At 29.4% G+C, this 14,251-nt stretch overlaps 1 protein-coding gene across 1 annotated transcript; it reads left to right on the top strand.

Annotated features, from left to right (window-relative positions):
- Window positions 1-10,694: 10,694 nt before the first annotated feature.
- On the top strand, window positions 10,695-11,534 carry OCT59_013115 (uncharacterized protein; the record flags this gene model as incomplete). The annotated part of the gene is made up of 3 exons (XM_066140610.1): window positions 10,695-10,701; window positions 10,949-10,987; window positions 11,269-11,534. The coding sequence occupies 3 exons, from the start codon at window positions 10,695-10,697 to the stop codon at window positions 11,532-11,534; spliced, it is 312 nt and encodes a 103-aa protein (XP_066001481.1).
- Between the last annotated feature and the right edge of the window lie 2,717 nt (window positions 11,535-14,251).

Genomic DNA, 14,251 nt, shown 5'->3' on the forward strand with positions numbered 1-14,251 from the left:
GACTAATGACAATTAAAATCAAAATTTATAGGTTAATTTTATTAAATTAAAGAAGTTTTCAATTTGTTAATAAAACAACTTTATTAAATTTACTAATTTATTGCTACAACGATCAACAATATATACATAGAATATTTCAAACGATAAGTAAGTTTTATAATTATATGTAAAATTAAAATTATATACATAAAAAAAAATAGATTTTTAAAATTTTATTCAATCAACAACTTCTTCGATAAATTCGTCCAATAAATCCTCTACATCGTAATCAAAATTTCCTCTCCCTTCACTTTCATTCTCATCATCATTCTCATCATTATCATCATTATAATCATCATCATTAATTTTTTCGTATTCGTTATCAGAATCATCAAGAAAATCGTCCGGAATCTCCCTGATTTCTTTAATTACTAAATCGTGTGATAAATCGACAAATTTATCGATCCATATATCTTCTATTAGAACAATACAATTATTTGGAGGAACTGTAATTTGATGGGATGAACTTTCATTCGGTAAAACGTCACATTCATTATCATTATCATCATTTGTTTCTGCCAGAGCTTCTTGCAATTCGAATATTCATTTCGGTTTCGCTAATACGAGTATTATTTTTTTCTATACCGTAAAACCCAAGCTCTGTCTTGGCATTAGACTTCCAATGCATGATCATTTTACCCATGGATTCTAGTCGACTTATATTTAAATTTAAACGTTGATCATTAAATAACCAACCGAGAGTAGAAAATCCTCTTTCGCAGCTAGCTGAATTTGGACAAATCGCTAATAAATGGCGCGCAATTCTTGGGAGGCTGTTCGGTCGAGGGTCAGTATCAATCAAATTCCACCAGTTTAAAGGATCATTTAGAGAGCAAGACTCGTCAAGATCGAAGGGTGACTTACCATCACGGTAATCTTTGATTTGCTCGCATAAAGTTCTAGATTCCTTAAGATCAAATCCTAACCTCTTCCCAATAGTAGTGGCACATCTCACGATTCTTGAATAAGCTTTATCTTTAAGAGGTTTATTCCTAAATCGTGGATCTAGGAAAAAGCAGGTAATATATTTATCGTCATCAAATTCCTTAAATCTTTCGTTCATCACGTTGAAACAATGGTTACGAAAGTTTTGATTGAATGACCTGGGCAATTTTTTTAAAACTGCTGATAGTCATATCAAACTTAAAAAACAATCTCCAAGCGTCGCTGATTTGGATTTTAAAGCCAAGACGGCTTTTCTCAATGGATTCAATACGAACGAAAGAATACGCAAATCAGAAAAAAAATTTCGTGTTTGGATTACACGTTTGACTTTGTCGTTCAATAAATTACTGTCGTTAGTAATAATTTGTTCTAGTACCGTTTCCAATCTAATTATTGAATCCACTGAATCGCTGGCAGTTGTCCACCGCATTTTGCAATACAACTTTATACCTCCTCCGCAAATATTATTTTCTTTGATGAGTTGTGTAAGTTTTGCGTCAGCTTGGTGAGAACTTTTGAAAAATAAGCCTAAAGTATTGACCTTCCGCAATAAACGATCACCAAAACTTTCTTTAACAATATCGCATGCGATCAGATTTACTGCATGCGCGATACATCTAACATTCTCGATATTAGGATACTTTCTTGAAGTGTTGCGCATGCGTTTCGTACGTTTGCGGCGTTATCAGATACAATCGCTGATATTTTATTTGATCCAATTTTTCAATTATTTTTCCAACCACTTGCGCTACGTAATTAGCCGTATGAGAGTTTTCGGATAAATCAACAAGTTTGTATAGATACTTCTCCCTTGTGGGAGTCATGATAACGAAGTTCCAAATCGAACGATGAGTAGGAGAAGTCCAACCATCGAAAGCTGAATTATAATAACAATATTATTTTTAAATTATGCAATTAAATATTATTTAAAAAGTATATTAACAAACCCAATGTTAAATTGGCTCCATTTTCAATGACAGTCGCTACAGTCGAATTTACCAATGCTAACTCCCTTTCAAGTAATTGATCTGACAAGAATTCTCTGGTTGGCAACTCATATGCAGAATTGAGCTCCTTTACGAAGTTAACAAAAAATGGATGTTCGACTATCCAAAACGAAATGCTGCATGCGACGAAAAATTTAGCCAGAGCACAATTAATTCTCGTTACTCTAGCATCAGGGATCTTTGTAGAATCATGATAATCTGTCATAGTTAGTTGATTATTGGCAACTATTTTTCTTTTTTTATTGGTTTTATCTTCTCATTCTAATACTTTACTCAAATATCTTCTGACAACAGACGCTGGGGCCTCTGAACAGTGATTGGCGAGGTGCTCTTCAAGTTTTGAAACATCACCTCTTGACCAGAAAAAATTACAATATTTACAGGTGGCCTGATATTTTCCTGAACCAACGTGGCTTCTTCTAGTAATGTCTTTCCAGATAGAACTAAGTGGCCTTCCTCCTCTATTTTTATTTTTTTCTGAGTCGAAGTTGCTGGTCATAATGAAATTTTTTTTTTATTTTGTATGTATTTAAGTAAAGAAAGTAATGTGGGGCGAACCGCAAACACGAAATAATTTAAACTATCCATAATGGATATCATATGACATGAGTCAATTTCAGGGCCTAGATTAAAAGCTTGGGTAATGGTAATATGAATGAATAAAAAATAAAAAAAACGAAAGGTAACCTTTGAAGATCATGAGATTATCATTAAAATGTTGTGTTCAAAACTTCAAATATGATTGGTTGTGATCATGTGGTAACTTACATTGTGCTATTAAAAAAGTGAAACAATGCCGAAACTATAATTAAATATTAATATGCATTATGCCGAAATTATGCCGAAATGCCGAAATGGTTTCAGCATTTCAGCAGTTTCGGCAGTTTCGGCATTTTGGCATTTTTAGTTGCTTGCCGAAACCTAGATTCGGCAGTTGCAGCAGTTTCGGCATGCCGAAACTCCTTAGTTTCGGCAAGCAACCTTAGGTGTGAGATAAATTATGACTATATAGGATAGATTTTAATAATAAAGTGTTTTAAACATTCAACTGGTGTGACTATATAGTAGAATGTGACTATAACGGGAGTGACTATAGAGGGAGTTGACTGTAGAAGTCTATAAAAATATAAGAGATCTAATTAATTTCTTTTTCTGAAATTCTAAGACTAAAAAAAAATAAGAGAAACAGTAAATCATTCTTTTTTTTAAAAAAAAAATTTAATTACATTTGTGTTTATTTAAAGCTGAATTGAAGTCTATAAAAAAAAATTTAAATTATAAAAAATTAGTAACCATTATAAAATTCACCATTTTAAAGAATTGAAAAAAAAAGTTTTGTAATAAGACAAAACTTACTATATCTTTACTATATCATTACTCAGATATGTCCTAAAATTTACAAATAAAGAAAATATTAATATGATATTTATAAAAAAATAAAGGAATATTAGTTAATGTTTCACAATTTAAAAAAATAGAAAAATAAAGTTTTGCTATTGCAAAATTTACCAATTCATTCCATTCATTTAAAAGTCTAAAACCTATAAAAAAATAAATGTTTCTAAAAAAGAAATTAGTTTTGTGAAACTTACCAAACATCATTCCAGTACAAATTGAACTTACAAAAAAAAATATAACAAAAATGCTACTTTTTATAAGAATTAACATGTCAAAAGATAAGGGCAGTGACATATATTAGCTAATATTATTTTAATAGTAACGCTTACTCTCCCATCCCCAGGTAAGATTTTATGACCAATCACAACCATTTCATATAGTTTATATTATGTGTAACCTAAGATTTTCTTTTACTTCCCCATCCCCTAAAATATTAGCTAATATATGTCATTACCCTAATTGAAATTTGAAAGATCTATTTAAAAAAAGAAATAAATTTGTAAAAAATCTAAAAAAAACCCATTGTAATTTACGTATTTAAAGACTTTTTATTGTTGGTTTCTTTAGGCAAATATTTGTTTAGATTCTATTTAAATATAAAGTTTTGCTATATTCAACTTTAGATTTTAGGAAGAACTTTTTTTTGTGACCAAAATTTTTGGGAAGGAAAAATTTTATTTTTGTATATACTAGTATAATAAAAACCTATGATTTTAACAAAAATGGAATCATACATGAGTTTGTAAATGAATTTTATATAAATATAAATAAATTTTTGATAACATTTTTCAAAAATGGTTGTTTAAACAAACATCATACTAAACAGATGATAAAAAAAAAGAAAATAAGCTAAAAGATAAAGAATGAATAAAGAGTCAAGAAAAAACTCTTTCTTCTTTTCATTTTTACCAAAATTTCTGCAAAAATTTTTTATAAATTTTTTCACTTATTTGAAAATTTTTTTACATAAAATAAAAATGTCAGATAGTTAAAAATCCTAATAATGTAGAAGACTTTTTAAAATTTATCTTGTATAATGGAGACATGTTTTTACACGAAGTGATCATTCAGCTCAATTCGTTTGTAGAAAATGGCTTTCTTAAAACTTTATTTGATAAGAGTCCACAGATTATAGATAAAATCCAGCTTCTAGTAGAGACATTTGGCGAGTGTGCCAACCCAAATAACTTTTCTATTCAGGTAAAGGTGATGAATATACAACCTACCACCCTTTCATTAATATTTTCTATAGCACTATATGCTTTGTTCAGGTCATGGGATAATTTTGCTATCTGCACCTATACTCTATATGGTGATATAGGTGATAATATAGAATCGGAATGTCCCTCCTGATGACAAATTATTTGCATCTATTAGTTCATCAAATACAAAAACTATACTAAATCCAGTACTTGAAATACCTCCAATACTGCCTGATATAAAAATGATTTCTGTTGATCAATCTGTGACACCTGAAACTTCTTGGAAGAAAGATAAATAAAAGGCGCGTGTTACAGATGATAAACAAATCAAGGACCAATCAACAACGGCAAATCCTGGTGCACAAACATCAGCCAAAAAAAACCTCGTAGGAGGAAAAATTTATTTGTACCTGAGGTAACACAAATACTGACTGGATACAGGTGAGTGAGAGCAAGTTTGTATATGATATTCCATATACCTGGGATGTTGAGAAAATCTTAGGAGAACTAATGTTATAGGGTCATACTATTAAGTTATCAGTAAAATGGCAATAAAAATAGTTTTGAACTTATTTATCCTTTCCCAATTTAACAAGTTCTAGACGACTGATTTGGGAGGTATAACTGTAAGATGGTTTACTGCAAGTTGGAATAGAAATTTCAAGCTGTCATTTATAACATTTTGGAAGAAATGATGATGGCTACCTTATGGGCTGATCATAAACCAATAACATTTTTAGTGATGTGTGGTGCTAACATGTTTAAAATTATACAAACAAGTAAAGGAAAGAGAAAACTTGTAGGCTATTTCGAGAATTGGGAAGCCACATTCAGGGCTTTAGATACTCCTCAAGTTCTCCTTATTACTAATAAGGAGTTGAAATGGTGTCAACACTCCATTCCTACCTTGAAGAAACAGCACAAGCTGAAGGCTAAAAATACTCCAAACAAGAAGTCTGATGTTACTGGACAAAGTAAGGATAGTAATAAGCTTAAGAAGAAGGATAAGAAGTCCTCAACCAAAGCCATTAAAGATGATAACCAGTTGAAGAACCCAAATTCCCAGAAGAAAGCAAAGAAATCCTTAAAGAGCAAGGATGGTAATAAAGATAACGAAGTGGTTATTATGAAAATTAAATTAGTCTAGGTTCCTTTATGGTTCAATTCTCTAATTAGAATATAGCGCATTTTTAGCAGAATTTTAACACTTTTTTTATTTCGCTCTATTGCCCCTTGGCTTTAGAGGGGCTTGCCCCAGTTGATTCCTTTATTTTATCCAGTGCGTATGCCGTATAGCAGGGTTGTCCAAATGTGGTGTATGAGCCAAATCTTCGTACAAGTACAGTACTCGTACATTGTATGACGTACTCAGTACAATTTAGTACAGTTGCATTTTGATGAGGTCGTATACTGTACGAATGTACTTCGTACAATTTTTGTACAATTTCATACAATTTTCGTACATTCGTACAGAATTTTTTTTTTTTTATTATATTTTATCTCCGATTTTCCAAACTACTATTTTATTTATTTTTTTCTAACTATTTTTTTATTATTCCCGTATCAATAATGAACTATATTTTATTTTTGTACTATCTGTTTTAACATAATAAATTAATTATCTTCGCTGCTGATTTAAAAAGTTTAAATAAGAAAGAAAAAATATAATTATTTTAATTGTTCAAAATATATTAATGATATATTTCATAAGTTGTAACTGAAGGTAATTTTTGAGTTAGATTTTATTTTTTTAATAATTATTAAAGAAATTATATTAATGTCATTTCTTTTTCTTTTTTAAGAACGTGAGATAACAAATTAGCCACATTAACTACCATTTATTAAGAAGATGAATTAAAAAAAAATTAATTGATACTTGCCTCTAAAGATCTGAAGAACTGACTGCTTATGAAATAAAAAATAAAGTTCAGCTCACTAATAATATTTATTCATTTGGTTTAAGAAAATCCAATGTTATAATAGGTGAGATATAATTCTAAGGTAAATACGAATGATGGAGTGCAAAGTTATATTACTTATATATTTCTTTAATATTTATTTAAAGAAATTGCATTAATTATTGTTTAATGTTATACTAGCTCTCAGATTCTGAGATATATGTGGATGTTTGAAGGTAAATTGTAATAGGTTAGGCCATTTGGACGTGAAAGAATACTTTTTTTAATATTAAATTAAAAAATAATACTGAACGGTTTTTTTCATTTTTTTTAGTAACAGATGGGATGGAATTTAAGATTGTTCATTTGAACGAAGTATCTTGAAAAAAAAAAATTTAAATGATTTTTTTTATTTGAACCAAAGATGCAAGACGCAAAGTAATAAATGATAAGAATGCATATATTTATTTATCGTATCTCATGTATCATACTATTTATGGTAATACGCATTATTTTATATATGACGATAATCATAATTTACGTCTTTTTTTTAACTTTCGTAATGGTTCAAAGCTTGAAAAATTATATCGTTAAAACAAATAAAAAGAGCGGAAACAACAATTTATGTTATTGTAAAGCATGTTTTACAAAGCTTGACGAAAATAGTTTGGAGCTAAAAACAATTATAGATAAAACTGAAAGGTTGATTACTCATTTCAAAAATTGTAGAAACTTTCATGATGCGTATGATAATGATGAAAAAAGTAAAGTATTTGCTCTTGCCATGAAAAAGAGTAATTTAATGGAAGTAAATACAAATGATTCATCCAATCAACAACTATTATTACGAAGAGATTCAGTTTCATCCCGCTCTTCTTTATCTTCCCTTCCATCCCAATGGTCAAATCATGGACCTTTAGATAAATGGATTTGCCGGCCTCTTTCAACTGCAGAAAATCAAAAATTCCATCATCTGATATTACGAGTTACTATTTCTTGTGGATTTCCGTTGAATTGGGTAAATAATTCAGAAGTTATTGAATTATTTAAATTTCTTAATCCAGAAATCAAATTACCAGATCGAAAAACTTTATCTAATAAAATTTTGGGTGATGCAGTTGAAGAGCTTGATAAGACAATGCTAGAAAAATTGAAATTAGATCGGATAGGAGTTACGATGTCTTTTGATGGTTGGACAAATGTTCGTGAACAGGAATTGATGGGAACTGTGCTCGTAACATCTGATAGGCAACCTTTTGCATGGCAAGCTAAAGATATAAGTTGTGAGCGTGCAACAACTACTGAAGTTATGTCTAAAACTGAAGGAATGATATCTGAAATAAACAAGATGAAAATAACACTTTTAGCTATTGTTACAGATAGTGCACCTGCTTACAATGCTGCACGGTACGTAAATAATTATTTAATTAATAAATACTTTTAAATGCTTTACTATATTTTACTAATTTTATTAAATTAAAATTTTAGAAAAAGACTTCGAATTCAATATCGTAATATTGTTTTTTTGCCTTGTTTCGCTCATCAGATAAATTTGTGTGTTGGGGATATCTTTAAGGCATTACCAGATTTTAAATTAACATCGGATCAAGCACTAAAATTAGCGGCTTATTTTAAAAATGCAAATCACAAATATTTTATAGGTCAACTTTGAAACATTCAAAAGGAAATATATGGAAAATACATTCAGCCTGCAATTCCTGGAGATACCAGGTGAAACAGTTATCTTAATTGCTGTCAAAGTTTAATTTCAACTAAGGAAGCTTTGCGTGTAAGAAATTTTCTTTTTTAATAAATCTTTACTAGTAATATAATACAGTGACACCTCTATAAGTGCACCCTCTATAAGTGCACGCACTATATAAATTCTCTTTAAGTGCACGGTGGGCCTGGTCCCAACTTATAAGAGCTCTTAATATTTTACTCTCTATAAATGCACACCCTCTCTAAGTGCACATTCTACTATTTTTTTACTATGGTCCCAAGGAGGGTGCACTTAGAGAGGTGTCACTGTATATATTATTTATATTAAATAATTTTTTATTTATAGTCTTTAGCTGCAAAATTTGAGCCATTTATTTCTTCAAAACGACGTCGAGTTACTGAACCATTAGCAATATCACGAGAAATTTATTCTATAATTATGGATGACACTTTTTGGGAATTGTTAACAACTTTAGAATTTCTTTTAGAGTCTTATTGTCATGTCCTTAATATCTTGCAAACTGATAAAGCAAGATTACATGAAGTCTTGCATTGTTTTGCTTATTTATATCAATTTTGGAAAGAATTTCCAGATGATGATATGGCTGATGAAATTCTATTACGATTACAGAAAAGATGGGAGATGTGGGAGCAACCAATTCTCATACTATCCTGGTTACTTCATCCTACATACAAAATGAAATATTTTCTAATGCCCTCAAAATCAAAAATTAGTTATTTACACATGGGAAAATGGCTAGTTTACTATTATAAAGCTTGGACTGGTCATAATCCTGAATCTATTCTTACAGAATTTGATGATTTTTCGCAAGGAATTAAATATCCTTTTGATGAAGCATCTGTTGCTCAATTTAAAGGTAATATTCACAAATATTGGTGTTGGGTTCGTGATGCTTACCCAGAAATTGGAACTGTTGCGACGCATATGTTTGGCATTTGTGTTAATGCAGCATCAGTAGAGCGATTATGGAGTAGTATGGGATTCTTTCATACAAAAAATAGAAATAGATTAAAGGTAAATTTATATTATACCGTAATTACATTAAATTAATTAATACTAAATTAATAATCTTTTTATATATTTATATTAATTATGTAGTTTACTCGAGTATTAGAAATGGCTAAATTACGAGCTGATATTAACTATAATCGACGTAATGATCAACAAGAATCTGCTAATAATACTATGACCGAAAATAAAAATAAAATAAAAATGATAATGAAAATGAAATCGGAGATGAAAATGAAAATGAAAGATATTTACAAAATGAAGAATTAAATGATAATGATCTTAATAATGATCAAGGTAGCATAGATTTAAAAGAAAATTTAAATTCTCAATTTAACGATCATTTAAATGAATGGTTAGAAGAACTACAGCAAGAGGAAGATGATGAATATGATGGTGAACATGATGAATATAGTGAAAGTGAAAAAGATTTTAGTGATATAAATGTTGAAGATATTGAGCATCCAGCAGAAAATATTGATGCTAAATGGAAATTAGAATTTATGTTTGAAGATAATTTGTGTAATCCTTTTAATGTATAATTTTCTTTTATAATATATAATAAATAAATTTACATAACTTGTATAAATATTAATTAATAAGTTACATATATAATATATTGCATATATATGAAAATGTACTGTACTAAAAAGTTTCAGTACAGTACAGTACTGTACGTACTGTACGAAATGTACTGGTACAGTACAGTACGAATCCCAACCCTGCCGTATAGGTTAGACTAGGCGGCGTAGGTATAGCTCTACTCTTTAATGGTCTGGTAGCAATGGATTTAAGCTTCTAGTGCTGGATGTTACTACTCTTGATGAAATAAAATAAATAAATAAATAAAATAGATAAAGAATGAATAAAAAAGCAGCTAAATAACACTATATATTAAATAAAAAAGGTCAATATAGAATCATTGAGATCAGCCAATTCAGGAAAAAATTTAGTAGATCACAGAAAAAAAAGAAATTCTAAGCTCAATTGATGAATAGAAGGTAGTAAACAAAGAAAAGGTGCAAAGCATTTTTTTTTATAATATACTAGTTTACTGGAAAGAAATGAAATCATTAAAGAAATATTGAAATTAGGGAAAGTCTACCATGTTCCATGTACAAGCTATAAAATGGAAAGAGAAATATAAAAGTACCAGATATTAGAAAATAAATACTTTTGTATGGATTTAATCAAAAATTTTGCCAGATGGTATGACAGTAGGTAAACAAATAGAGTTAGAAGAAAAGAAATAGATGGCAATTGATAAAAAGTTTGTCTGAGGAAGAAATCGTAAAGTATAGAAAAGATGAATTTGAATTTTTGTTGAGAATGAAATAGAAGATGAAAATACCATTTATAGAACAAAAAATTAATGAAAAATCTTGTATTATTAATAATAGTATCAAATGGTTTATTATTTACTTTTCTGGAAAATAAAAAGATATCAACGATCATGAATGGTTTGTAATATAGCTGCTTGGACACTTTAAAAGCCAATAAAGATAAATAGATATGGCAATATGAATAAAAGTTGAGAAATATACAGTTAGACCTCAATATACTGATATTCTATGTACCGATAATTGCCTGTACTGATAAATTTTTATTGTCCCATTTCACAATTAATAAAAAAATCTTGTTGTACCAATATTATATATAATCTCATGATGTAATATGTACTGATACTCACTCTTTATCCCTTTATAGGACCCCGAAAACTTCATATAGAAGTTACTGGTAAACTGGGTAAGTTATTATAAAAATCAAAAATTGTTATTGCTTAAATATTATAAATGCGATTTAGGTTTTTATAAAATGGGTAATGATCTTATGATTCATTTTTTGGTTGTTACTATAGTGGTAATGATTATATATATATTTTTAAGGGTGTATTTTATATATATCATATAAACATTAAAAATAATCAAAAATTTTTTTTTTTATTTTATTTTATTTTAAAAAAATACCAAGTTTAGAATATTTTTTACCCGATAATGAATATGATTCTGATGATTTTAATTTTCTAGGATATGATTTAGTTGAAAAGTTAGATGAAATAAATATGGAACAAAATGAAGTGATAATTAATGAAAAAATGAGAAAAAATAATGATGCTATAGTTGATGATAAAAAAGACGATATTATAATTGAAGGTGAAGATGGTGTTATAGTTGAAGATGATGTTATAATTGAAGATATTGAAGATGTTGAAGATGTTGAAGATGTTGAAGATAATATTATAGTTGATGATATAAATATTAATAAAGAGAATATTAATAAAGAGAAAACGTAGTAAAAAAATCATATTGGGAATAAATTACATGCTAATAAATATTTTATGGAAGAAATAACACCAGAATTGGTCCGTTATAAATGTGGTAAAGAAATCCGTTTAGATTGAAAATTTAGAGATAAAAATCTTACAATGCATGGTGAATTGAGTAATTGTAAGTATATTAATAAAGGATAGCAAAGTATTAAAGTTTTTTTTAAACCTAAAAAAATTAGAGTTGAAGCGGAAAATATAATTGTCAAAAATGTTGCATGTAAGGGATTATTTGAGGATAATTTCTAGAAATTGTTAAAGCAAATCTTAGACTAAAAAGTCTTGGTAAAATGAGATGTGCTGATCTTAAAAATTATGTGCACATGCTATATGGATATTAGATAAAACTACTCTTTCCATTAGAAGTAAAACATGTGAAAATTTTATAACCAGAGAATCAAGTATTTGTAATGAATGTAACAAATTAAGAAAAAATAGTCATTTAAACCAAGCAACAAAGAAGGTATGTATTTGAATTTATCTAATTTTTTATGTTTATTTTTTAGCAACAAGCAACTGGAAAAAATATTCGCTTTATTCCAAAATGGTATCTTGAACATTCTTTAAGTAAATTACTACTTATAGCAGATTGCAAAATTGTAAGACCACCCTATGATTTTCAATTTGAAAATTTGATATTTTGAATTTTTCAAGAATTAGTAAAAAAGCAACTTTGGCTATCTATTTGATATCTTATTAAGGATCTTAACTTAAAGGTTGATTTGATCAAGGTTAACATACATGAAACATGGTGGAAGGCTGATGGTGTAAAGGTTGGTTGTAGAGTAGAATGCACAGTTTGAGCTAAACTATCGGTCTGAGCATTAAGGGCATTGTCACTATGAGCAGGGACTATTTGTCATTTTCTTTGCTCTATAGGAGAAGCCAGAAATTTTTTGTCTTTCCGCTCATTGGCTCGTTTCACTGCTTTAGGCTTTCCAGCGCTCTTTGATTGGGCTGGTATCCATTTCTGTCTTTCTCAAATTTTAAAGGCTTTGCCTCACATCATAATGGTCATCCTGCACTGCAACAACGCAAACCTCACTTGTACTCTCTGGACTGGCTTTGCCCACAATGCAATTCCACTCCTGAAGATCTTAATCACTTTTGGACCTGCCTTTATGTTCTTCCTGATCTTAATCCTTGTTCAACTTATCACAATGAAATTGTGAAATTCTGAGAAGCTTGTTTTACATCCTTTTCATCTTTGAAGTCTCTTCCTGCCTCATTCCATGCCAAATTTTCAATCCTGGGCTGTTGGAATTTTGATGCTCCTTTCATGTCCTGTCTTTGGCTTACTAGAGGATTAATTCCTGCGCATCTGATGGCCTTCTTAAAGCAATTTTTCCTGTTTCAGTCATCTACAGTACTATTTTTCTGCTTCTTAACAACTTCCAGGTTGAACTTTATGGTGAAATTTGGTTATGTCATAATATTCTCTTTTATGTTTAAGAAGAATCTCAAGGCATCTCCGCCTTGTCAAAACTTCATGGCCCTTCCTCTTGTCACTCTTCTAATTATTCTCCACAGTTCCTCAGGATTCCTGGATTTCTTGGATATCCTCTTCTATAATTCGGATGGATCTTGGATCTTGCACTTGGATTTTCTGCGCCGCTTAACAGTTCAACCTCTTAGGGTCTCTTTCTGGTAACGGACTGGATTTTTGGATGTTAGATAGTTGACTCACACTGGCTTCTGGGTAAAGTTGGGCATGCGATTCTGTAATAGTTTAGTTTTTTTCTTTTCTTTAACTTAGTTTTAGTTTAGATTTCTTTACTTGTATGAGTCGTAAAGCTACTCTTTTTATTTTTTATTATTTGTTTCCTTATTTGTATAATATTGTTCAAAATTTATATAATTTTCAATGTTAAATAAATAAAAGATAAAGTTATAGGACTGTTTGCACAGTAAAAGGATAAAACTAATGGTATAGTTACCTCTTGAGGATGATAGAATACTAGTCCAATGATGCTTCATAAGAAGTAGAGACTTGGCCATAAAACTCTAGTAAAGTAAAAGGATAAAACTACCAATAGCGTGAAGGGTGAAGGTATAGGGATTAGTATAGTTGGACTGCATCATGGTGAATTAGTATGCCTTGAGCAAGCATATTTCAACAAAGGGTCATGTTGTCCTTCTAATGTTCCCTAAGAGGCCATTAATTATAATATTATTAACATGCAAAATATACAAATGTGAATGAGTCTTAACAAATTCTATTGACTTTAAAAGACTTAGCAATCAAACCATTAATCATCATATTTGTAGAGATTAAAATTTGGATCATCTATTATCCTAAATCTACAGTACAATTAGATTCATCTGTTCAGATTAATCCAGATTAAGTGGATTTAGAATCATTGTTTTGTAATGCTAGTTGTTGCTAAAATAAATTCCACAATGAAATTTTCTGTTGAACTATCAGTTCCCATTATATGACTTAACAATTCTTTTATATAGTGGTATTGAAACAAATTGATCAAAGTAAATTAGACTCATTATTATAGGATTTTAATTTATAATTTTTTTTTTTTTTATTAATAAAGACCAATACTGATGCCATTATACAATCTGATTTTTATTTTAATAGATCTGATCTTCAGACTCTTAGAGTCAAGATAGCACTTTCCTCCTTTGCCTTTCCCCAGTTTAATAAATATTGGACGACAGACCTGGGAGGTATA

Source organism: Rhizophagus irregularis, chromosome 20 (genome assembly GCF_026210795.1).
Source record: "Rhizophagus irregularis chromosome 20, complete sequence".
Classification (NCBI taxonomy): domain Eukaryota; kingdom Fungi; phylum Glomeromycota; class Glomeromycetes; order Glomerales; family Glomeraceae; genus Rhizophagus; species Rhizophagus irregularis.